This window comes from Vicugna pacos, chromosome 6, assembly GCF_048564905.1.
Source record: "Vicugna pacos chromosome 6, VicPac4, whole genome shotgun sequence".
In the NCBI taxonomy this organism is placed as follows: domain Eukaryota; kingdom Metazoa; phylum Chordata; class Mammalia; order Artiodactyla; family Camelidae; genus Vicugna; species Vicugna pacos.
The window spans coordinates 63,336,870-63,362,126 of NC_132992.1; the positions used below are offsets into that span (position 1 = coordinate 63,336,870).

The following is a 25,257-nucleotide window of genomic DNA, read 5'->3' on the forward strand; positions in this document are numbered from 1 at the left end:
AAAAATACTGGTTTTTCCACTTAGCCTCAGAAATTCAAGTATGTCTTTTTCATTGAGGTCATCTAAATTCTGTCTTTGCTTTGTAGAGAAATGAATATTGATATAACTACCACGTTAATGGACATTACAGAGATTTTAATGCCCTTATCAGTAGGATCACAGCTACTGAACATTATCAGCTTTATTTACAAGATTGACCCATTAGGTTGAATTTCTTGAACAGCCTCTTAATAGACAAAGCCTTGCAAATAATTATTTACCCTGACTGGTGAGTTCTTTCGGGTAAATAGAATAGAAGCTGACAACATTTTTCCTCTTCAAGAATGACTGACTGTTGGCAGGGACTAAGAACATCTGTTAACATTTTATCATTAATTTGCAGGGAATTTATTCCCCAAAATGTACAGTTTGGAGCTGCTGCCATTCTCTTGGCTGTGTTTGTTCCAGTACTGAAATGGTATATATTTCAGTCTGGTATCATGATTTGAAGGTTTCCTCTTTATAGAATTCAGAATCACCATTTTGGAATCCTTACCCCTTGGTTACAAAAAAAAATTACGGAGTTCATGTTCAGGATGACCGTTGCTGTAAAGAAATTAGATGTTGTATTAGTTTTGTATTGCCACTGTCACAAATCACCAGAGGTTAGCAGCTTTATACAAATTTATCATCTTATAGTTCCGGAGGTCAGAAATCAGACACAGGGCTGAGGACACATGTCAGCAGGGCCAAATTCCTTACTGGAGGCTCTCGGGGAGAATCCATTTCTTTGCCTTGAAGTCCTAGAGGTCACCCACGTTTCCTGGTCCATGGTCTCCTTCCACCATCGGCAAAGCCAGCAAAGCTGCATTTCCCTGGGCCTTTCTTCCATAGTCGCTCCTCCCTCTGATCGACTCTTCTTCTACTTTCAAGGACCCATTGGGCCCATCCAGCTAATCCAGGATAATCTCCCTATTTTAAGGTCAGCTGATTGGCAAGCTTAATTCTCCTTTGCCATGTCACCTAGCATAGTCACAAGTGCTGGGGATGAGGACGTGGACATCGCTGGGGTGTGCCAGTATTCTGCCTACCACAGATGTCCTGAGGAAACCTTTACTATTTTTATTGTAAAAACAAAGTTATAACTAAACCCAGACCTTAAATGCTCCACCAAAAACAGGAAATGTGTCACACAAAAAATTGTGTGTGAGCCATTTGAAAAAAAAAAAAACCTTACCTATGTTTCTGTCTCTGATTTAAATATAATGAGTTGCTTATTGCTTCCAGAAATAAGACCCAAACACTGGGGATCACCTAGTAGTGCCTTCTGCAAATGCCCTCAGGCCCCAAAAGTGATTAAGAGTGGTGAAGTCCCTGGACCTTCATTCTGATGCCCTCGGGGGCCTGGTGCAGAAGGAGTCGGCCTTGTAAAAGTCTTTTGTTCTTCTCTTCTTCATGTGACACTTCTTAGGCTAATAAGGATTATATTCTTGTTCCTGTAGAATATATTGTCTTCAAAATGCAAACGAAGTGGTGGCAACCTCTGTGACCCTTGAAAACCCTGAACCACTTTCACTGTCTCCAGCATCTCTCTCCTGTTTTCTTTGGGTGTCCTGATTCTCTGAGGGTGCCTGATGGGGGCTGGACACAGGTGGCTACCCCCACACCCTGTAATTACCAGTACCCCCAACTGGGCCAACTCAGCTTCATGCCAACTCCCCAGACCACTCCCCAAGACCACCCCGCTGGACTTGCTCGCCACCCCCAGCCCCTCCCATGGAGACATTCTGGGGCCCCACAATGCACCACATGGTTTTCCCCTTTTCCCTCTTTATCTTATTTTTCTAGTTCCTTTTGTATTCTCATTCTTCCTGGCTGCATTCTCAGCTCTAATTTCCTGTCTCCCCCAGTCTGTCCCCATTGCCTCCCCCACCCCCCGCCCAACTTACTTTAGCTCTTTCCCAGCTTCATTGCTCTGTGTCACCTGCTCAGGAGCAGAAAAACGAAAAAAAGAGGAGCCCGTGCTTCCAGAACTGTTGACAAAAAAGTCTTTCATGTTGTTTTGTTTTTTCTTAAGTCCAGTTTGTCTCTGCATTGGAACAATTTTGAAATCCAGTCATTGTGCACACGCGTGCCTCCATGGGTGCTAGTGGTAGGATCATTTCAGTTTGTAAAATGTCACTTCTTCAGCACATGGTTTGTGTTTTTAAATATGGTCCATCACTTATGCTTTACAGAGTAACTAGTGCGTACTACAGTATCAGTGGGCCATTCTGTGGTGTTTTAGAAGTTTCTTTTGGAAATTTTGAAAACCTTTGGACTCCTTTTTAACCAAGATGTGGATAATCTTGTATCAATGATCATAGAGCTCACTTCTTGTTCTTGTTCACACTTTATATTAATCAGTTTTCTGGAGGTGTTTTATTCGATGTAAGCTGAGGAAATAATGTAGAGTGACTGCAAAGAGCCTGTTAAGACGTATGACACTCATGTTGATCCATAGACTAGACTTTCTCAGTGCTTCTCCTCCGGCTCCAGCCCAGCCTCACCAGGTGAGGTCAGGGGCAGGTACCACTTTTCAACTGATACCTGTTAAAATTGGTACCAATTAAAATTGTCAGTGTTACTCACTTAGCACCAGCGTTAAGTTTCCTTATTATTTTGACAAAAAAGTTAAGAGGGGTATTTATCAATATTAGGAAAGCCTGTGGCAGTCCCATGAACCAGTGGGAATTCTTAAATCTGGAATTGTGTTTAAACCTAATAGTGATAAAGCTAGTCCTCCACTGTCGCCAAGAAGACGGTTCCATCCCAGCATTTCAGGCACTTGTCTGGGACTCACTGCAGAGCTTAAGAAAATCACCTTGTATCTCTCTCTTTACAGGACATACAGGGTGACAAAACACATTTTTTTCTGAATATAACTTTGAGGTGCTGATTTTTAATCAGTTAGGATCTGTATTAAGAACTGCTTGGTTTAAAACTTTTAAGTGTTTGCATTTTATTCTCTCATTTCCACCTGGACATAGAATGATCCACATCACACATTAATCAGAAGGAAAGTAAGAAGACATTAGTCCTGTCTAGTAATCCAATTGTAATCTCCAAAATTATTAAATATCAAGGTGACCTGGAATGAACTTCCTTTCTGTGGACAGTGGCCCTCCTGTAAAATGAACTTTGTTGAATCTGGGGAACTTTTATAGTGAGCAGCAGCTTATCTAACTTGGTCTCTGCTGTGTCGCAATGTAATTGGATAATAAGATGAGTGATGTGGTCTCCTGTCCCTCGTCACAGAATTTGGATGTTGGGAGAAGCCTGCCTCACCCTGATTGGCAAAAACAAGCAGGCTCCTCACCTTGCCCTCCCCTAGCCCTGCCCCTGTGTCGTTATGTGCTCTGTGTGATGACTGAAAATGGCCACGTTTCTTCTTAAACAGTTTTCCATTTTTTCCTACAACCTTGCATTTTCTCTTGAAGTTCTTTTTCCTGAATCAGTAGCACTGTCACCATCACAGAACAAGATTCCAGAGACCCTGCCCCTTCCCCAAGTTCCAGCCGTGGCCAGACTCTGTCACTTGGAGGGTGGAGTCCCTACCTGGCATTTTTCTCCTGGGCCTGTGGAGCCCTGGGATGGGCCCCAGGGAGGCTGTGGACACCACGCAGCTGTGGGCACAATTTCAGTTGCGGGGGTAGGCAGGCCTCTGTGTGTGAAGATGGCACAGAGGTCTTAGTAGATTTAAGAATTCTGTGACCCATAAAAGGTTACGAGATCCTGTTGCTGAAGTTTCAGATTCTGCTAAAGATAGTCAGTTTGCCAGGGAAGACTTTGCCAAAGCCAGGTCTAAATCGGAGGCCCTTGGGCTGGGGTAGGTCAGAGAGCTCCTGCCTCCCCGGAGCCTGGGGCAGTCGGCTGTAGTCAGGGGGACGCCCCACTCCTCCTAGCTCTTCACGTAGCCAGTTCAACAAAGCAACCCCATTGCTGCCGGCAGTTAGGCCTTGTGTCAGGTGCTACAGCATAGGGGTACATGGAGATGGGAGAGACCTAGGCAGAAATGCATGCAGAACTGTGCCCCCTGGGCTGGAAGACGGGTGTGGGCAGTGGAGGTCCCTCGATGCCACCACCATCACTGCCACCTCACAGTGCTTCTTACTCCACCATTGTAGGACCTGCAGCGAGACATTGAGCAGCACAGCGCAGGAGTGGAGTCTGTGTTTAACATCTGCGACGTCCTCCTGCATGACTCTGATGCCTGTGCCAACGAGACCGAGTGCGACTCCATCCAGCAGACCACCAGAAGCCTGGACCGACGCTGGAGGAACATTTGTGCCATGTCGATGGAACGGCGAATGAAGTAAGGACCAAGCTCCCCTGAATGTCTTCCACGTGGTCGGCTAACTCTGTGTTCCCTTCTGAGCCACGTAACGGTGACCCTTCTGTTCATTTCACTGGGGGACGTGCCCAGTATGAGAAAGGAAGGCTTAGCAGGTGTGACCAGTGCTCATTAAAGGAATCATTCAAGGAAGGTATCATCAGAGTCATGTCTTTCCCCAGCTCTCCTGTGTCTCGGGGTGTAAGGAGGGTGGCCGCTGCACTGCTGTGTCCCAGCGTTAAGTACTGGAAGACACCTGTCTCCCCTTGGTTAACCTCCATGAAGCAGGAGCTCGGAGAGCCTGGCAGTCCCACAAGGAGGGTGTCCTGACCAAGAAGTGACATCCTGATTATTTCCTGGAAGCAGTAGACGGGTCTCTCTCCCATTGGGTTAGCACCGGTACAAGGGGAGTTGAGGATGGGACCAGTCAAGGGGGAAAAAGCCACACGAACGCTCTGGTTGAAATAGATGGCTCATATTGAGTTGCTTTCCTCCCCTCAGAATCGAGGAGACGTGGCGGCTGTGGCAGAAGTTTTTAGAAGACTACTCCCGCTTTGAGGACTGGCTCAAGTCAGCCGAGAGGACAGCGGCCTACCCGAATTCCTCAGAGGTGTTGTACACCGTGGCCAAAGAGGAGCTGAAGAGGTTTGAGGTAAAGACCCTCCCCCGCCCGATGCTCCTGTCAGCCAAGGATATGGCGGGTCCGGGATGGCCAAGATGACTTCCTGTAAGGGACAGGCTCCCCGCATCTGCGGCCAGGCCGCCCCATCCAGAGCCGGCTGTCGGCTGCCCCAGCGGCCCTGCGGGGGGCACCCGTCCCTGCCGGCCGCCGGGCGGCGAGCTGGGAGGCCTGTTCTGCAGCAGCAGCAGCAGCAGCACCGGCGCAGTTAGCCCTCTGGTGCCGTTCAGTCTGGGGGTGCCCCGCCCAAGGCGGGTGGTCTGGGGTCGGGGAGGGCCGTCTCTGGCGCTGACGCCCCCTGTGCCGCAGGCCTTCCAGCGGCAGATCCACGAGCGGCTCACGCAGCTGGAGCTCATCAACAAGCAGTACCGGCGGCTGGCGCGCGAGAACCGCACCGACTCGGCCAGCAGGCTGAAGCAGATGGTGCACGAGGGCAACCAGCGCTGGGACAACCTCCAGAAGCGGGTCACGGCCATCCTGCGGAGACTCCGAGTAACCTGCTCTCCGTCCCGGGCTATTTGTAGATTGTGGGGGGTGGCAGGAGGCTGACATGTGATATCAGGCCTGTAACAAAGCTGCGGATAGAAGATTTCATGTGAGGCCTGAGCTGTCGTAACATTCCGCTAGCACAGCCCTCCTTCTCTTTAAACCCAAGCTGCCAGTGCTCTTTTTTATTAAAGAAGTTATGTGCCAAAGAGCAGGTTTCTTGAGCAGAGCCTAGGTACAGGTTTTGTGTTACCAAACACATCTCTTTTTTTTGACATCTGTAACCCCTGAGGGTGTGCACATTAGAGGAGTCTCGGGCACTGCCATCACTGGGTCTGGTGAAGGTACCTCTTAGTCTGCAAGGAGGCCCACTTTGCCCGCCTGCCCACTTTTGTGTGTCCTGTTGGTTCTTGCACCCTGAGGGATTGTGGAGTTTGGGGGCAGTGATTATCCTCCCAGTTTCAGAGCACACTAACCTCAAAGGATGGGTTTAATTTGGGATGTACACATTCACTGTAGATTTCTGTCATGCAGAAGACACCGTACATCTCCCTTTGTGAGTCCAGGTGTAAACTGACAGGACTGGTGTGGGTTGTGGCTACAGGAAGTGATTCTAATCCTTGCTTCTGTTCTCAAGGCAGAGTGCTCTTGAAACCATTCCAAGAAGGTGAAAACCTGGACTTTTTTTTTTTTTTTAACCCTCTCAGGAAGAAATTGGCCACCTTTTCAGATAGCCCCCTTGCATTAATTTCTTTATCTCCTGCTGGTTTGACTGTGACCAGCCTACACCTTTCATTTGGCCCTGAATCCTGGTTTGTCTGAGCATCAGCTGCCTGTCTATGAGGCAGTAATCTGAGAGGTGATAAATCTGAGTCTTCTTTCTTTGAGAAAATACATTCAGAATTTTATTAGTAAAGGCAATGGGACACTCGTCCAGGCTCAACCCTGAGAGCGGTAATTTTCCATCTCAAAGCTACTAAGTCCCGTCAAGCAAAAGCTTCTGCAAAAAGCAAACAGGTGAAAATAGGCACGTGCCTGGCCTGGACTTTGAGGGGGTTCCTCAAAGGACAGAGTGGGAAAATCGCTGACAGACCAGAGAACTACAGAATTTCAAATGCTGAAAGAAGCTTAGAGATCATGATCAACACTCCCACACCCCCACCACCAAGGGTGCCGAGACCCAGAGAAGTCAGGGGCTTTGTGGGTGTCGCATAGCCAGGACCAGACCCCAGGCTCCTGAGCCCACACTGCCCCGCGGAACACCTGGTAGGCCCCTGGGGCTACTCCGGGCCCCTGTTCCCTTCTGCTGAGAGTGACCTTGCTGTCGGCCCGAGCTCTCGTTCCACCATCAGCACAGACATGATTTTCTTCCCCCTTCGCAGCATTTCACCAACCAAAGGGAAGAATTCGAGGGGACCAGGGAGAGCATTCTGGTGTGGCTGACGGAGATGGACCTGCAGCTGACCAACGTGGAGCACTTCTCGGAGAGCGACGCTGATGACAAGATGCGCCAGCTGAACGTGAGGCCCGCTTCCCCTGCTCCCCCAGGGGGGCCCCTCTGCACCGTGGGGCGGACCAAGTACAGGCATCACCCAGTACCCCAAGAGCAGAGTCCAGCGTTACCAGAGTGGCCTGACTGCGTCCACCTGTGCACTGCCGGGTTATCACATGCAAGGATCCTGTTCCCTACAGTCAAGGGGTCACTGAACGAGGCCCTGTGTTCTCTTTGTCATTTATAATCATCCAAGGGAAGAACGCCCTTTAGGTTCCAAGCAGAACTTTGTATGATGCTGCTTCTCCAGCGCTCGAGTCTGAATGTGACCTGCAGGCTGTAACAGGAGGGACACTCTCACTAGTGGGGCCAGGGACAGCTCTCTCTTCTCCCACTGCTACGCGTGTCGGTATCACGCTTTAATCACACTCCTTAGCTAGATTTTATAAGGGGCTGAGAAATGGGAATTTACCTTCCCTGATGTAATGGTACCAGTGAGCATTATTCTATGTCAGCAGCAATAAATGCCTGTTGGAGACCGATGATGGGAAATTTTCTGTTTCCACCAGGTGTCGTTAAGATGAGACCTGACCCTCACATCCAGTAATAGGAAATGTCCATTTGTATCTAACTCTTAGAATTATTTTATTTTATTTTTAACACCTTTATTGTGGTATAATTCCTGTACAGTAAACTACACATATTTCAGATGTACAATTTGATGAATTTTGATAGATGTATACACCCATGAAACCCCACCCCACAATCAAGATAGCTAACATTTCCATCACTCCCCAAGTGGTGCAAATATCAAACTCGATTTATCCCTTCCCACTCCCATTTACCCCGGTAACCATAAGGTTGTTTTGTATGTCTGTGAGTGTATTTCTGCTTTGTAGATAAGTTCATTTGTGTCCCCTTTTTTTAGATTCCACATATAAGCAATATCATATGGTATTTTTCTTTCTTTCTAGCTTACTTCACTTAGAATGATGATCTCCAGGTCCATTCATGTTGCTGCAAATGTCATTATTTTACTCTTTTTTATGGCTGAGTAGTATTCCATTGTGTAAATATCCCATATCTTTTTTATGCAGTCATCTGTCGATGGACATTTAGGTTGTTTCCATGTCTTGGCTATTGTAAATAGTGCTACTGTGAACATTGGGGTGCATGTGTCATTTTGAATTATATTTTAGAATTATTTTAATTGGAAAAGTCAGTGCCTGGGAGGGGGGACTGTATGATTGTTTTAGATTATTAAATCTTATGTCACTTAGTTAAAAATTGATGAAGCTAGAGTTTGAAATCCTTTCCTTCTCATATTCTGAATAGGGTTTCCAGCAGGAAATTACGTTAAATACCAACAAGATTGATCAGCTCATCGTTTTTGGGGAGCAGCTCATTCAGAAGAGCGAGCCCCTGGATGCTGTGCTGATCGAGGACGAGCTGGAGGAGCTGCACCGCTACTGCCAGGAGGTGTTTGGCAGGGTCTCCCGATTCCATCGGAGGCTCACCTCCCACACACCGGTAAGAGGACCGTCCCCCACACAGGGCTTCTGGGCCACCTGAAGTTGATGGGTTTTGTTTTTTAGGGTTTTCCTTTTTTAATGTTTTATTGTTGACGGGAGGTAATAAGGTTTATTTATTTATGTATTTATTTTACTGGAGGTACTAGGGACTGAACCCTGGACCTCGTGCACGCTAAGCATGTGCTCTGCCACTAAGCTACGCCTTCCTCCCCAGCTCCCCCAACCCCACTGAAGTAGATGTTTGACTCTTTTTTTTTTTTTTCATTTTTAAAATTATTTATTTATTTATTTTTAGTTCTTTTTTGTTTTGTTGGGGGAGGTAGGTAGGTTTACTTGTTTATTTATTTAATGGAGGTACTGGAGATTGAACCTAGGACCTCATGCATGCTAAGCATGTGCTCTACCACTTGAGCTATACCACCACCCCCACTCACTCCATTTTTAACGAATTGGAAAACTTACTGTATAATGGTTAACAGTGATTTCTTTTATGGTTTAAAAAAAGCAATGTTTCGGGGTTTGGGGGTTTTCTTTTAAGTATAGTCGCTATACAGTATTTTGTAAGTTACGGTGTACAATATAGTAATTCACAACTTTTAAAGGTTATACTCCATTTATAGGTATTATAAAATATTGGCATATACCCTGTGTTGTACAGTAGATCCTCATAGCTTATTTTATACCCAGTAGTCTGTACCTCTTACTCGTCTACCCCTCTGTTGCCCCTCCCTACTTCCCTCTCCCCACTGGTAACCACTCATTTGTTCCTTGTGAGTCTGCTTTAAAAAGCTGAGTTGAAAATGTTCATTCTACTCTTACTAATATAGAGCCAATAATTACTTAGAAGCCACCATTTCTCAATGGAAAGGATGGCCCTTCTGAAAGTTCTTGCTCCTCTTACCTGCTTCCCACGGATTCCTCAGCATGGGGCTTCTCTGGCACGTGTCAGCACCCCTGGGACACGTTCATAACTGGTCTGGTTTTGCTTCCAGTAGTAACTTCGGGATGTATTGGCCTTTTCTTCTCTCTTAGTATTTGTGCCTTTCTAGTGCTTTGTTCTCACCTGACACTCCACAAGCACCAGCTTTCAAAAGCAGCTATGATGTTTCCCCTGGACAAAGGGGCCTTTGGGAGGCACAGGTGGAGTCAAGGCCATTATTCACAGCTCACTGCTTTTGTGTGCCGGAAACTTCCCTGGTGACCGCTGACCAACACGACTGGCCACCTTTTCTATTTTTGTGTCTCCAGTGGGCCAACTTGAAACATAATTTCTGCATTAGAGCTAGCCTCAAAAATTACCCTACAAGTCCCTCAATTTTATTTTACTTTCTTTTTCTCAGCAGAGGTACTGGGGATTGAACCCCAGACCTCATGCATGCCAAGCATGCACTCTACCACTGAGCTGTACCCTCCCCACTCAACTTTAAAATATAGCCTTTTACAGTCATCTTTCTTACAATCATTGTAACACAGAGTAAGATTCTGTATTCTGAACAATAAGATTAGGGAAAAGGAAGAAAGAACCTGGTCTCTGAAGTTGTGAATTTCATCTAGAACACTCTAATGGCCTTTAAAACTTTTTTTTTTCCTATTTTCTGACTCTTGGATGAACCTGCCATTAACCGACGATGAAACTTTGTCCTCCGTTTCCTTATCTTCTATATAAAGATATTTAACTTAGATTTCAAATTTCAGGGTTTCCTAGGAAAGACGGTAGAGTTTTGGAAGCTACAGGTTGTAGGCCCCACACGTGATAGCCTAAAGGGGAACAGCCACACACAAGGCTGGGGAACCTCGTTCCGTTCAGAGCTTCCTCAGAAACGCTGGTGGTGGCTGGTGGGGCAGACTTCTCATGCTCTTCATAATTGCAGTAGGCCATGATTTGGGTAATTCTGAGAACTGGACACTCCCGCTCCAGGGTTTGGAAGATGAAAAGGAGGCCTCTGAGAATGAAACGGACATGGAAGACCCCAGAGAGATCCAGGATGACTCCTGGCGTAAAAGGAGAGAGAGCGAGGAGCCCTCGTCCCCTCAGTCCCTTTGTCACCTGGTGCCCCCAGCGCCAGGGCCCGAGCGCTCCGGCTGTGAGACCCCCGTTAGCGTGGACTCCATCCCACTGGAGTGGGATCACACAGGTGACGTGGGGGGCTCATCCTCTCACGAAGACGACGAGGAGGGCCCGTACTACAGTGCTCTGTCAGGTACGGACCCGTCCGGCTAAGTTCCCAGCCCCTGAGCCACATGGCCAGCTCGCGATCAAAGTCCAGCGCCCAGCTGACCCAGACTTCGTGTGGCTTCCCGTGTTCTGTCCTCCCACCTTTGACCTACCTGCGGGTCAGCTCACTGCCATCCCTGGGGGAATGAGAGGGAGAGAGAGAGAAGAAACTCATGCTGGGACGTGAAGGCTCTTCACTGATGGCTCTGGGTATATGGGAGCTCATTGGTGAACTTCTCAGTCAAGTTTTTCAGATGAAACATCCATAGATTTCCTCTGTTCTGTCTGTGCACTTGCCCTCCCCCACCACGGCTTCAGTCGGTCAGGAGTTGGCTGAAGAAAATCCTGGCTTTTTAAAGGTTTTTCATGAAACAGATAAAGGGTAGTTACGTTTCTCCTCCCCGGTGACAATGTTTCTATTGTTTTAATACTTGGGCATTCATCTGCAGACGCCTGCAGCAAGGAAAATGACATTGTTCTTTTTCAGATGTAGAAATCCCCGAAAATCCTGAGGCCTATCTTAAAATGACCACAAAAACTTTGAAAGCGTCTTCTGGTAGGCCCCTGCCCGTGCATGTGTCTCAACATGGCAGCCCCCTGTGGCGCACACCGCATCCTAAACCTCGCTCCCGCATCATGTCTGACCCTGCCTCTGTGCACACCATGCGCCTTGGTCCTCGTGTCATGGTGTATTCGCACTGCCGTACTCACACGTAGCTGCGTGCTCCATATAAAACCCGCCCAGACCAGAGCAGTCCCCACGCCATCCCCCACCCCGACCCCAGGCCTGTGCAGAAGGGAATTTTTCACGGTGCCTTTTTGTATTTTTATTGTCCCTCCATCTAACTCAAGTCCTTTGGCATGGGCCAAGCTTTCTTCATGGTGGCTTGGTTTGGAACTATCTCCTTGCTTACGGTGATTTCCTGGGAACAGAGTGGGGATGTGGGGTGGGGTGTGTGCTTTTGCCTTTGCTGCAGGAGAAGACACCTTCCTTTCCTTGACTTGCAGCTCCGACCTTTATTCCCTACCCAAGGCCCACCTGCAGTGGTGAGGTGGTGCCACAAGCAGCCCTTTGGTCCCCAAGTCCATCCTCATGTTCACTCTTCCCATCGTTCCTGAGAGGCCGTCAGTCCTCGTGGCCCACGGACCTGGCCACACTGCCAGTGCCCCCACCACAGAGACCCCGTCTCCAAAAGGACTCTCACCCACAGCAGATCATCTGTTTGTTGTGCTCCATCGTGAACCCATCTAGTGAAGGCCCAGTGTCGCTCAGTTGCATGAGTCTCATTTCATTCCCTTCTGGGACATACTGACATTTTGCAAACATGCATGCTTTGCAAGGAAAGCTGCAGAACTCATGTTATACTGTAACCTGATGCCATGTTACCCATGACCTTTTTTTGTGTAACTAAATATGAATCCTTTGGTTGGAGAGGATGGACTGTCACTTGCTATTTATTTGTTTCAGGTAAATCCATTTCTGAAGGCCACTCGTGGCATGTTCCTGACAGCCCTTCCTGCCCCAAGCGTCACTACAAGCAAACGGGAGGTGATAGGAACGTACAGCCCAGTGCCCCCGATTCCAGCACCCCTTATAAACCAGCCTATGTAAGTGTTGCCTCCACTGGGAGTACAACCCAAGTGCATGAGTAATAGTTAAAATTTTTAAAGAGAGATTTGGGTGTATGCTGTGTGTGCTGACTCCCCAGGCATATTTTTGAGTTGATTTTCCCATGGGGAGGGTATCTCTGCTGAACTGTCCATACTTCATTAGAACTCTGGCAAAACTGACTAGACTTAGAGATGAGTGTCTGGCTAAACACCCTCTTTGAGTGTTGACATGGCATGACCGTGATTATTACTGTTGAGTCAGTCATCCCTGCAAACAGTGGAGAAGCAAAGTGCTGGCTTTCCTGAGCTGCTCCTGAGCTCCCAAACCTTATTATTGCTATATTTATCTTGACTACACATCCTATTAAAAAAATTGTGACTTCATATTCAGAAAGATTTCACAATGTGCTGTGGTAGACCTGGGTTTGGTTCCCAGCCCTAACAATAAATTGTTCTAAGGCTGTAAACACTTTACCTTGCCTCTATAAGCCTTCCTCACTTGAGGATAAACATGTCTTACATAATTGTTGTTAGGTGTAATGTGTATGAAGGTATAAAGAAGGCCCTCAGAAGTGGTCACCATTATTATTACTGCTGTATATGGCTGGTGGCGGTGGTGGTTGTATCAGTGACTGTTGTTCCTTAACATGGTCTGGCTGTGCAGCTATTGGGGGCCAGCCAGCCTAGGATTTCATGTTGGCCCCAGATCATTCTCAGTACAGAGAATTAGTGACGAGCAAGTTGAAATTAAAATGTTTTGTACATTTTTGGTGCATCTCTTAGAGAAACCAAAAGCCATGTAAGCATCACTAGATCAGTCCTCAGAGTGTCCTCTTTGTGTAGGGGTGCATATTGCCAGATAGTTGGAGAAGAGTCCGCTGGTGTAGTCATTTGATAATGGGTTGTCTGTGCCCAACTCAGAACCTCTTCCTCCTGCTCAGCGAGCAGTGTCATTTTTTCATCTGCCCCTCTGTGGTGGGGAATAAGACCTGGCAGTCCCGGGGACAGAGACCCCCGCACCTCACCTTTGTTTTGTTTGCACCCAGGGCCGTGTGGTTTGGCCTTTCCCGGTGACTGTGCCTGTGCTCCTCGCCTGGCCACTTTCAAAAGCTCAGCCTTTTGTGTGTGTGTGTCTGCAGCCACAAAATGAGGGTTTTGGTTTTTTTTTCATTCCACACAAATAGGCCATATGGACACAATCCATAGAAAAGCCCGGCTTTTCTAAAAACAGATGCATTTATTTTTGGAAAGGCCTGAGACAACAGCCCAGCCAGCTCTATGATAACAGAAGCGTCAGTATGTGCAGTGAAAGATAAACGCTCGATGATGAATGACCCTGAGAGGTGGATTTGTCCTCTGTGTGTTTCTAATTCCCGGTGATGATAATGCCGGTCACAGAGTGACTGGGAGGGATGACTAAAATTTTGTAAAACACTGTGCACATGTAGAAGTGCTAACACAGTAACAGTCTGGCAAGCTTAACGATGCTCTTTGCATAGTTCGTCTGAGGGGCGTTAGGACGCCTCAAATCAAATCAGGCCTTTTATCCCCAGTGTTGACATCTCACCTGCTTCCCCTCCCTGAGGCTTGGCTGAGGCTTTATTTCTACCATCAGCTTTGCTGCCAGCCATCCACCGAAGTGCCTCTGTATTCCCAGCAAGTTGCCCTTCGAAGGAAAGGGCACCCATATTATCATTTCTTACCTGTTAATATGAAGCAGGACATTCTTCAGACCGCCTTTAACATGTATAGATGGTAACATAAAAATTGTCTCATTCTAGGTAAAGCTGCTGTTATCTCCAGGCGCTGATGGGGACAAGGAAGACCCACGAGTCCTGAACGGCAGCCCCCAGCAGGAAGACGAGGGCCTGGCCGCTCTCACCGGGCAGCAGTCAGGTACAGTTAAATCAGGTGGTTGTTAAGATGTAGAGACTGTATTTGGGGTTCTTTGGGTATTTACTTTATTAGGTTTTTTTGTTTTTTTTGTTTTTTTTGGGGGGGGTGGGAAGGTAATTAGATTTACTTATAAATATTTTTAGAGAAGGTACTGGGGATTGAACCCAAGACCTTGTGTGTGCTAAGCATGTGCTCTACCACTTGAGCTATGCCCTCCCCTTGGTTGGATATCTACTTTAAGTCATTGCTCGACAGAAAATTAATTAGGAATTGACCAACTGTATAATTCATAAACTTGGCCTGCAGCAGCCAGTGTTATTTTAGAACCAGCTGACTTGTACTTATGAACAGATTCCTAGGCTGTTCACTTTACCTTTGAAGCTATTTATTGACAAAAGGACCCTCGTGTGATGAAGTGCCTGTTTTCACCGGCATGACTTCACTTGTATGTAAAGTTCAGACACAAAGATGATGATCAGAGTTGTCAGGTGCCTCCTCATGAGACCATGAAAGTAAATGACTCAGCTGAGTCTAGAGCCAAGCTCATAGCCTTGACCTGACCGTTCATGACAGGAGAACGTGCCTCACAAACAGCGTGCACGGGAGTGCTGAATGTGGGACCCCAGCGCGTGCGGGACGTGCTGGGCCTCCTAGCCGCCCCCTACCTCCTTCCCGCCTTCGTGGGGATGGCGGCCCAGGCCTTGAGCCAGAGCAAGGGAAGCATGCAGCTCCATACTCGGGGGAAGTGATAACCCCCACACCTCCTGCAAGGAGCAGCCCCTACAGGTTTTATCACAGTGACCCCGAATTAGTTGGAAGCAGAGAAATCTGTTTACGTTATTGCTTCTTTTTATTGGTGGCTTTTTATTCCAGGTGCCTTTGACAGATGGGAGCTGATCCAAGCGCAGGAACTTCACAGTAAACTCAGACTAAAACAAAACCTGCAGCAGCTGAACTCTGATATCAGCGACATCACCACCTGGCTGGAAAAAACCCAAGCGGAGCTAGAGACGTTAAAGCTGGCCAAGCCTCCCTCTGATGTGCAGGAGCTGGAACTGCGGGTGAAGAGGCTGAAGGTGAGTGAGAGCGTGGAGGGGCGGAGGAATTCAGAACGCACATGCTAATGCGGGCGGCGCATCAGGGAGACCTGTAGCACGTCGTGTGTGGTGGTGGGCAGTCCCTCCCGCTTCACTTCTGTGACTGGCAGGGACCCCAGTGCAGACTTGTTACTCCACCCTGAGGAGCACCCACAGGTGACCCCAAAGCCCAGAGCAGTGCTGGGGAGGTGTGGCTCTGATCTGACTTCAGAGGCATCCCTGGGGCACGAGTGGCCGTGACCAGGCTTAACACTCCCTTCCAAACTATGTGCAGTCAAGACTTGGGGGGAAGTGTTGAGGCTGGGGAGGAGGACCAGCTCAGCTGTGAGGGTTCTGCGGCCTGATCTGGTTACTCTGCTACGCAGGGAGGGTCTGTCACCCACACAGTCCTTGCCCCACTGGGAGCAGGGAGGGGTGTCCAGTGTGAGCCCTGCACTTTGGGGGTGCCCTGAACATGAGCTGGGCTCCTAAGAGAACCCAGGGCAGGGGTTCTGTGGTACCCGGGCAGTCTTCACGTTTGTGCTGTTGTTTTACTGTGTGCATGTCAGGGGTTACCATTCATTCTAAGGAATGATACTACTGTGATGTGTAAGGGGACATGCAGGGTAGCCACGTGGGCTTTACCTGTGAGGCTCTTTAACCTGATCCAGACACGGTAAGTCGACCAGAGGTCAGCGGGGTCTGTTCACGCCTCCGGTGCAGCTGGTTCACCAGGAGGCAGGCCTCCGCTCTCAGCCTGGTCTGCTGGCCGCCAGGCTGTGACCTTGTAAGGCAGCTCCCCCACCTGATGCTTCTCAGCCAGTCACAGGCGACGTTGCCCTTGTATCTGGGGCCACGGCTTGGAGAAGTGTTTGGAAGATCCGTTCCCCACCGAGGTTCAAAATGAACCCTGTATCACTAATTGCCAAGTGCCTGACCCAAGCTTTTCCCTCTGTGGTAGGAGATATTAAAAGCCTTTGACACCTACAAGGCATTATTGGTCTCTGTCAACGTGAGCAGCAAGGAGTTTCTGCAGACCGAGAGCACCGACTCCAAAGAGCTCCAAGACAGAGTCGGCCATCTGAGCCTGCGCTGGGACGCAGCCCAGGGCGCCGTGGAGAGCTGGAGAGCGGGCTTGCGGCAGTCGCTCATGCAGTGCCAGGTACGCTGACTCAGCACCCAGCCGTCCCCGCGGGCACCCGAGGCCCAGTCCCGGGCAGAGCCAGGCCCGCGTGGGTGGGGGAAGCAGATATTTATATCATCGTCAGGCTGCTCTGGAGCAGACAAATACGGCTTGTGTTAGGAAGCATGTGCTTTACCATTTGTTTCCAAAGAGGCCCACTGCTGTCTCAGGGACCTGATGCTTGCCGTGCGTTCCCAGGCTGCTGCCCAGACCCACCCATGGTGTAAGGATTCCAGCAAGGGTTCCAGTAATGTCACACCAACATTGCTGCATGTCTGTCCTTTGTCAGGAAGACTGGATAGCAGAGTGATTAAGAGACCTGGCCCTGGAACAAGGAGCAGTTTAACCAGCTCTGTAGCTTTAGTGTGACTGTGGGCAAATCACTGAACCTTCTAGACCTCAGTTTTCTCATCTGAGAAATGGGAATACTAGTGCCTCCCGCGCAGGGTTCTTTTTAGGACTACATGCATATAACCTTAATCTAGTACCTGATACATAGTAAATGCTCAGCCCACTTAGCTCTGACCCCATCACAGAGAACACGAGCCCACACGCAGCCCTGTCCCTGGGCCACAGCCTGACCTCTTGGGGTGTCTCCCTTGAACAGTGAATCCAGCAGGTTTGTTGAGGAATTTGTGTGGCCTTCCTATGTCATACCAGGTGTGGCATTCTGAGCCCCACCCTTCTGTCAGCACTTTTCACTTGGCACAATTCACCATGCCTCTTAGGACCGTGGCAAGCGTGCCCTCCTCTGCTTTCCCTGGGGGTCCCTGGCATTTAGTTTAAATCTAGCCCTTTTACTCACTGGCTAAAGACGAGAAGAGCAGATGATGATGATGGGTTAGAAACAGCAAGCCACTTCCCAGCACACCCGCCTCTGTAGTCTAAGAAAGGGCAAAGCCATGACGTCTGTTGTTTTTAAGGACTTCCACCAGCTGAGTCAAAACTTGCTGCTGTGGTTAGCGAGCGCCGAGAGCCGGCGACAGGAGGCTCATGTCGCTGACCCGGAAGCAGATCCCCAGGTTCTCCTGGCGTATCGGGAAGAGCTGATGGTAAGTTTCGTCCTCCATTGTCCTGCACTCCCACTGGCCTCTTCGGGAGGTCAGGAGTTAGGTGGCCTCGCCTGGCATTTCTGGGACCAACACCCTCATGGTGTTCTGGCCTCGTGTTCCAGTTGGTGTCTACGGAGCATCCCTTCGTTGTTCTGAAGCAGGATGAGAGCAGGGACCAAGAGCCATGGTCCAGAGCAGGAAGGCTTCAGGACTCAGAAACTGGGGGAGCAGGTGTTTAGCAGGATCCTGAGAAACTTAAGGCTGTTTGCAGTACTTTTCCCTCATGAATATGGCTCACGTGGGGGGCAGCATGGTGCTCAGCAGCCCTGCAGCTGTGATGAGCTGCATGAGTTTTCTGTATCCACGTAGCACAGTCTTGCCTCTTGGAGGGCAGTTGTGTTTTCAAGTATTTATTTCACCGCCAAACCAAGATGAGAGCCATGTTTTCTCACTTGCACTTAAAGTGACATTTTTATCCATATATTTGAATGTGGTTTAATTTAAAAAGCTAACATTTAATCAAAGTGCTGGTCACTATTTAAAAAATATACTTTTGTACTAAAATCTTTGTAAAGCCCCATTGTCCATTTACTCTGGTTTTTTTTTTTTTTTTAATGGAGGTACTGGAGTGTGAACCCAGAATGTCGGGCATGCTAAGCATGAGCTCCACCACTGAGCTGTTGCCCACTCACTCCCAGCCCCACTGTCCAGAGCCACTCTGTCCAATAGAACTTTCTGCAGTGATGGAAATGTTCCCTATCTGCGCCGTCCAATGTGACAGCTACTCGCTACGTTAGCAGTGGAGCACTTGAATTGTGGCTGTTGCGACTGACCCTGAACTTTTAATTGATACACGTAGCCACGTGTTATCTAGTGGCTACTGCATTAGACATCAAGCAAGACATTACAAGCGGACTCACGCGATGCCTCTGTATTTCCAAATAATATGCTTAAGCTGCACTTCCTCAGTGTACCCACTTTAGATGTTCCATCAACTTCCTGCCATAGTGGATGAGGGCCTAGTCTTCCCACACCAACCCGTCAACTCCTTTGCTCTAATTCCTCCAGCATCACAGTTGTTTCTAGAATGAGGAGGTCAGGTGTGACCCCTTTGCTTTCTGCATTATGCCAGGCTTGAGGGCAGACAGGCAGATAGGAGAGGAAGGCGGTTCTGGATTGAGGACCACCCATCATTCATCCTGGAACTTTCCCAGCACTGAGAAAGCTTCTTCCAGCCACAGTAGCTTCCCTTTTGATAAACAGCTGTTTCACACAGGTTTTTTTTTTTAAGCAACTGGAAAAGGAGCTAGTGGAACGTCAACCTCAAGTAAAGTCCTTACAAGACATTTCCAACAGCCTTCTCATCAGGGGGCATGGAGAAGACTACATCGAGGCTAAAGAGAAGGTACATGTTATTGAGAAGAAACTCAAACAGTTACTTGAGCAAGTGTCTCAAGGCTTACTGTCCCTGCAGCAAACCCAGGTGAGTCCCTTGGTGACTTTGAAATATAAAGATGTCCTATTAGATGCAAATGGGAAAGCAGTGCTGCAGGCTTGCTGCTGGGGAGGCCGTGGGCATGTGGCAGTAGTCGGAGTGGGCATGCTCCTTTCTAGCTGTGTGGCCTCAAGTCACCAAAGCTCTTGGAAGTCTTTCTGTCATTTGTTAAGAGGGAGATAACAGTAGCACCCATCAGTGTGGCTGGGGTTATGGAAAACAAGCCGGGCCCCTCTGTGTTTCTGCCTTCACGCCTTCACGTTTCTCCCGTGACAGTTTCTAATCCACTCACCATCCTGGTCACTCTTCTGATCACGCTCATTTGTCTGCTTTCTCCTCTAAAATGATCCAGCTCAGAACAAATGGACCGTCCAAACCACAGCCTCTCTAGATGTAGGGCAGGCCTTCCCCTCCACTCTAGATTATTTCCTCCTGTGCAGCCTGGACTGTAGGGCCACGTGATTACTCAGTACCCACAGAGAGCTCACTGTCAGACCGTCCCCACAATGTGTGCTATGGGTTTTTAATGCAAGTGGCTGGCCTCCCCTTGTTTGAGGGAGGCCCTGTTAGAGGGGAGAGTGAGAGCACTAGAAGCCCCTACTTCAAGAAAGATCAGAGTCAGGGAGGAGTGAGCGATGCAATGAAGAGCCTGCAGAAAGCAGATTTCTTGTGCTCTTGAGACTACTCAGAGCCTTCTCTTTCCCCGAACTGAACTCTTGGGGTGTGGATTTCAGAACCCAGACTCATCTCTGCCCAGCTTGGACGAGGTAGACGCTGGACAGCCTCTAGCCGCATCTGCGCCAGCTCCCCAAGCCGAGGTGAGAGCCCCTCTCTGCCCGCAGAGCCGCACTGGGGATTTCACAGTTGCTGAGATGACGGAACCTGGGCCTCCAGGGCCCCATGCGGTATTTCGTAATAGCCCAGATCTGCTTCAGCCTGCTGTTCAGTGGAGGGGCTCACTCCAAAGAAACATTAGAATACTTTTAAAGAGCTGATTCCACAGCTGTCTTCTGCTCAGTATTTTCCTTTGGGATCGTGGTGGTTGTGGAAGCTGGGAGCCCTCCCAGCACTGCTGAAGGGGCTTCCTCCTCGCTCCATCAGCAGTCGGCGGGCTGGAGTATGACACTCATTACTTTAACCCAGTTATTTCTGAGCTCAGAGAGTTTAGTCTCAAATGCATTACTCTAGTCTCAAAAGCTTGGCAAGAAGACAACCTAAGCAAAGGTGTGTAATTTAAGAAGGAAGAACATGTCATCATTGACGGGGCTAAACTATCTTTAGTTTACTAACTGGCTTATTTTTATCCAGCAGTTGGGAGCAGAGAGAATTACAAAAGACAAGAACAGGACAGACAGCAGGTAAGGGCACTCCAGTGACAGCAGTGCGGTCCCCTTGTCACATGCTCACCACAGCCGTCTTGCCGATGCCAGTGTCAAGGTCTTTGTAAAAACTGGTTTACTGGTTTTCTTCCATTTGGAAGGGGTTGGGTTTCTCTTCCAAAACTGAACCCCAGCTGTTGGGCCTGTTTTAATCTCAGGTCCCATGTGTCTGTCTTGACACACGCAGGGGTCAGGTGACGCGGGCGGGTTTTGCCTCTGGACCCTCCTGAGCAGCTCTCCACCTCCTCTGTTGGCAGGGTGCCCGGCCCCGCTGGCCCCGGCAGCTCACGGCCCCAGCGCTCCTTCCTCTGGCGGGTGATCAGGGCGGCGCTGCCCCTCCAGCTGCTGCTCCTCCTGCTGCTGCTCCTGGCCTGCCTGCTGCCCTCCTCCGAAGAGGACTACAGCTGTACTCAGGCCAACAACTTTGCGAGGTCCTTCTACCCCATGCTGAGGTACACCAACGGGCCACCCCCCACATAAAGGCTCGGCCTGGCCTGCAGCGCCGTACCACCACCTGTTTACACGGGGTCGGACACACGGCCCCAGGCCAACCTGTGAGTGACTCTGAGCGTTGGTCCAGGGACATACCTGCTGTGGACACCTCCCTTCCGGGCTTGACCAGAGAGAGGTCTTTCGGGACCCAGGGCAGCTTTCAAATGATCTTCCCCGGGGTAGGGAACCCGGGCGGTAGTTACCCCGGGCAGTTTGGCAAAGCTAGCTGATTGGTTTCATGATCTGGGAACTGCAGTTTCCTAAAGAGCCAAGCACTTTGTAAATTCTGATTTGGAAAACCACATTATTAGCAAAATATGAACAACAGAGTGTTCGTCACATATATTATGGAAACAAACAAGCAGATTCCACCTTAGAAATGGTTCAGAAACTCACATGTACCCTTGGCTGACTGAAACAATCATGTTTAAAATGTTTAGAATTAATTTTACTCCAATCAGCTAGCAATCTTGAGCTATAGGTTATAAAACCAAAATGTTCTCTTCAGTACGTAGGTAGGTCTGCTCTTTTATATTGCTTTAAAATTTTTAAAGAAATTATATTGCATGGATGTGGTTATTTGTGCATATTTTTTTAACAATCCAGAATCTGTATGAATAATGTAAACTTTGATTTTTTTAAAAAAATCAATCAGATTTTAGCTTGAGCTTTTGACTAATGTACAGTAAATGCCAAACTACATACTTGGTAGTGACACTTTTGTAAGTTAATTTTGTAAGACTTTTCACATTTAAAATGATGCTTCAGGTTTAACTGGCCATGGGGTGGGGGTTGGTACAGAAACCTTAAGCTGTTTGTGGTATGTACAACTCAGCTATTTCTCATTAAAACAAGACAAAAATGCCATACTTTTGTCATACTGGATTATATTACAAAGCAGTTAAATGTTATATATAACCTTCCATAGAGCAAAAATTATTTTTCAAATATTTGGGGGGATTCATGGGTTTTACTAATTTTGAGCTAAGCTTTATATTCTACTTATTTAACTTTGTACAGAATAACCTACGAGGTCTAGAAACCCACAACCCGTATAGGTGGAGATTACCCTGTGTGGGAGCCCCCAGTGCTGTAGGGGGCGCTGAGGCCAGCACAGTGTAGAACGTGGACATGAAAGGAAGGACCATTTCACCCAGATTTTTCTATTGCCAGCTCTCTCTCCAGAGCGAACTAACACATACTATTTAACAAACGTTACAGACAAAGCCATCCACCTTCCGCACGATTCTAGCACCACTGTTCCCCACCTAAACAAAGAGTGTGATTAGAAGTTACTGATCCAGTTCCTTGGTTACCTGCTTCTAACCTGCATCTCTTGACACTTGGGAGACACCACGGTCTTAGAGCAACCTCGGTCCCTCCCTCCTCCGCAAAGTGCAAACCTGGGGGACGCCAAGGAAGCTTGTCAGGAGGTGCAGCTCAGACGTCAGCGCCCGTGGCCCTTCTGTGGTCAGACACCTGGGACGTGTGCAGTTCACCAGCAGCTTTACTGAATGAAGAGACTCTGTCATCTGTCTTCTCTTTACCAAATCGTTGGAAGGGATATGGAGGCAAAGGTTCTTTTTTTACTGTGTGACTCTCCAGTCTTTTAATTCTAAAGTAATTCATCGCTTTTCATGGACTACAATAATCCTGAAGGGAAATTTAAGTAACAGTGTTGCCCACACTTTAAGCCCTTGAGTTGGTTGGTTAGAAGGTCCTTGCTCCAGCTTCACCAGAGGCAAAAGGCAGAATCTCTACTTCCTTCCCTTCCTTCCAGCCCAAAGGAGGTGACTGTCCTAGAGACCTTTTCTGTCCATAAGGAGGGACTCTGGGGGCAAAAGCCCAAGATGCAAAGAAAGGAAAGTGCTGTTTGCATTTTTAAGTCTGACGATGCTCATCAGTTCTCAGGATAAAAGCCTTTGCGTCTCGAGTCTGTACTCCAGGCTTCTACCCCAGGGGAAGCCTTCCCCCACTCAAAGCTCAGTGTATTCCCTAGCTCTTGTTATGAGATGATCTGTGTTTCACACCTTCAAGAGGCTTTGCATCTTCCATTCCCTACTTGCAAAAGAAATTTTCAAATGACTCTCGGCACTAAGTTAACTTCAGTGTGAATCAAATACTTTTCTCTCCATCCCTAATAGGGTATAATACTAATTGACTCAGATGAGGTAATGACAGAAAATCTACCCACAAAACTGACGAGCCGCATCCCAGGACTTTTTTATGTGTGAGCTGCAATTGTATTTTGAGCACACAGTGCCTACGGTCATAAATCACAAATACAAGGCTAGCTGACTAAAGATTAAATTGCTGCTAATTAAAAAGTCATCAACAGTTTGTCAGAGATTCTTAACTCTTGCACTTGTATGTAAGCATTTTGTTGATGTACCTTGTTCCAGGAAAGGTGTCTGTGGTTTTCGTCAAATTCTTAAAGGGCTCTGCAAACCTAAAATGGGATAGAATTCAGAACAGAATTGGTACACAGACTACTTCACCTAATTACTGTAAGTTTATACTCCCAACAAAAACCAAAATTATGAAAAAACACTTTATTTAGCTTATGTCACGTTAAACTTATTTCTGCAACAGTTCCATGGACATTAAAGGCATATAGCAAAGAAAAAGTAGTACCTGGAGGAATAGAAAGCAGATCTCAAAATCTACTTTCACACAACAGCAAACATTCATTTGTCAAAAGGCCCAAATTTAAAAGCCTGCTTAATGATGCAAAGCATTCATCGGACAAAAATGACAAGTTACAGGCAGCCAGTGGGTTCTGAGGTACACAGGACCACTGAATAACAAAGTTACAGGACCAACAGTCATGGCATTTAGACACCCAGTACAGACTGCAGTCACAAGAGCTGATCTGGGCTTGCCTAGGCACACGTACCCCCTTCCTGTAAAGGAAGCCCACCGTCACATAGCACTGACTAGCCCCACAAGTGAAGAGGACCCTTGCAATTAAAAGAAAAAAGACCCTCAACTCCAATGCAACAAAAAGGGTTATAAGAATAATATTGCAGGGGATGCACATCTTAGAGCTGCCACTGGAGCAAAAATTCCAGCAACTTGGAGAGCTATAAACACAATAAATGCATGTATTTTGCACAGTGGTAGACCAGACTCCATGGGGAAGCATCACTGCCTAAAAGGTGCGAGAATGTTACACAAGTTAGTATCCAGGAACTACTTCACAGCAACACATCTGGGGAAGGCAGTAACAGCCAGGAGGAGGTGACAGAAGGACCACCCACGAGCTTATGAGCCCAGAATGAGAGGGGAGGAATGATACAATTCATCCTATTTTTTCCCACCTGTCACAGCTGCTATTCGGTAACGTTCATGCAGACCCCGTCTAAACTGAAGGTAGATGGTACAGGAGGAGGCAGCCGTAGCTCTCCTTGATGAGCTGAGACTCAGCTCGAGCAGCAGACTCCTAAAGAAGTCCTGCGGAAGGAAGAGTGCTGGCCAGGCAGGCAGAAGACCTGAGTTCTGGCCCAAGCTTTGCCATAAGTAGTTTTATGACCTTGAGCGGGTCCACATACCCCTCTGGGCTTTAACTGACACACGTATGAAAGATGAGACTGGGCTTCTCGTCTACAGGGATGTGCTGGAAATTGGACAGGTAGGTGCCACAAGCCAAGCCCCACTTAAACCAGAGTAGCTGTGCGTGTCAGATGGCATTTGATGGATTCTGCAGCCTAAAAATATTTTTTCTTCAGCTTTTTTAAACTGCGTGATTTCTTTCAGCACTGGAACTTCAACTGCCTGTGGTCAACTCTGTCATTTACTCCCTATGTGACCTTAAGCAAGTCTACTTAGACTCTCTAGTTTCCATAGCCAGCAAATTGGGATAACAGCAATTATTATGAGCATTAAATGTGAATGTACGAGGCACTTAGCACTGTGTCTGGCACACAGTGTTTCACAAACGTTATTTTTAGGTAATAAACAATGTATTTTTATAATTACCTTCACATAACCTTTATTATATTTAAGACTTTTAGCATCTTAAGGAAATGTGTTAAATCTTATTAAATAAAAATGTTTTAGTGGGGAGGGTATAGCTCAGTGGTAGAGTGTGTGCCTAGCATGCATGAGGTCCAGGGTTCAATCCTCAGTACCTCCATTAAAAATAAACAAACCTGATTATCTCCCCCCACCAAAAACTTTAAAAAATGTTTTGTTTCAAAGTAGACCTAAAAACTGAAGGTTCACCCTTGAATTTGAAAAACTCAATATATGCAAGTTTCTTAGCAGATTTAAGTAACAACCAAACTGTTTTCACATGCTAGAAAATTCTGGAATTGCT

The 25,257-nt window shown here is 47.8% G+C and overlaps 1 protein-coding gene across 13 annotated transcripts in view; it reads left to right on the plus strand.

The window, feature by feature from the left end:
- The window catches only part of SYNE2 (spectrin repeat containing nuclear envelope protein 2), a 288,222-nt gene extending 267,136 nt beyond the window's left edge, over positions 1–21,086 (plus strand). For 7 of the 13 annotated variants that reach the window (XM_072963192.1, XM_072963191.1, XM_072963195.1 and 4 more), the window contains 16 exons: positions 4,146–4,333; positions 4,853–5,003; positions 5,340–5,522; positions 6,899–7,036; positions 8,344–8,538; positions 10,459–10,741; positions 11,243–11,311; positions 12,224–12,363; positions 14,148–14,262; positions 15,136–15,338; positions 16,300–16,500; positions 17,445–17,573; positions 18,865–19,056; positions 19,803–19,886; positions 20,377–20,426; positions 20,705–21,086. In XM_072963192.1, the coding sequence (XP_072819293.1) occupies positions 4,146–4,333; positions 4,853–5,003; positions 5,340–5,522; positions 6,899–7,036; positions 8,344–8,538; positions 10,459–10,741; positions 11,243–11,311; positions 12,224–12,363; positions 14,148–14,262; positions 15,136–15,338; positions 16,300–16,500; positions 17,445–17,573; positions 18,865–19,056; positions 19,803–19,886; positions 20,377–20,426; positions 20,705–20,927 (2,544 nt within the window). In that variant the 3' untranslated portion in view covers positions 20,928–21,086. The remainder of the gene's footprint in view (positions 1–4,145; positions 4,334–4,852; positions 5,004–5,339; positions 5,523–6,898; positions 7,037–8,343; positions 8,539–10,458; positions 10,742–11,242; positions 11,312–12,223; positions 12,364–14,147; positions 14,263–15,135; positions 15,339–16,299; positions 16,501–17,444; positions 17,574–18,864; positions 19,057–19,802; positions 19,887–20,376; positions 20,427–20,704) is intronic. The other 6 variants (XM_072963197.1, XM_072963201.1, XM_072963202.1 and 3 more) reach the window with 3 other exon arrangements.
- The last annotated feature ends 4,171 nt before the right edge of the window (positions 21,087–25,257 follow it).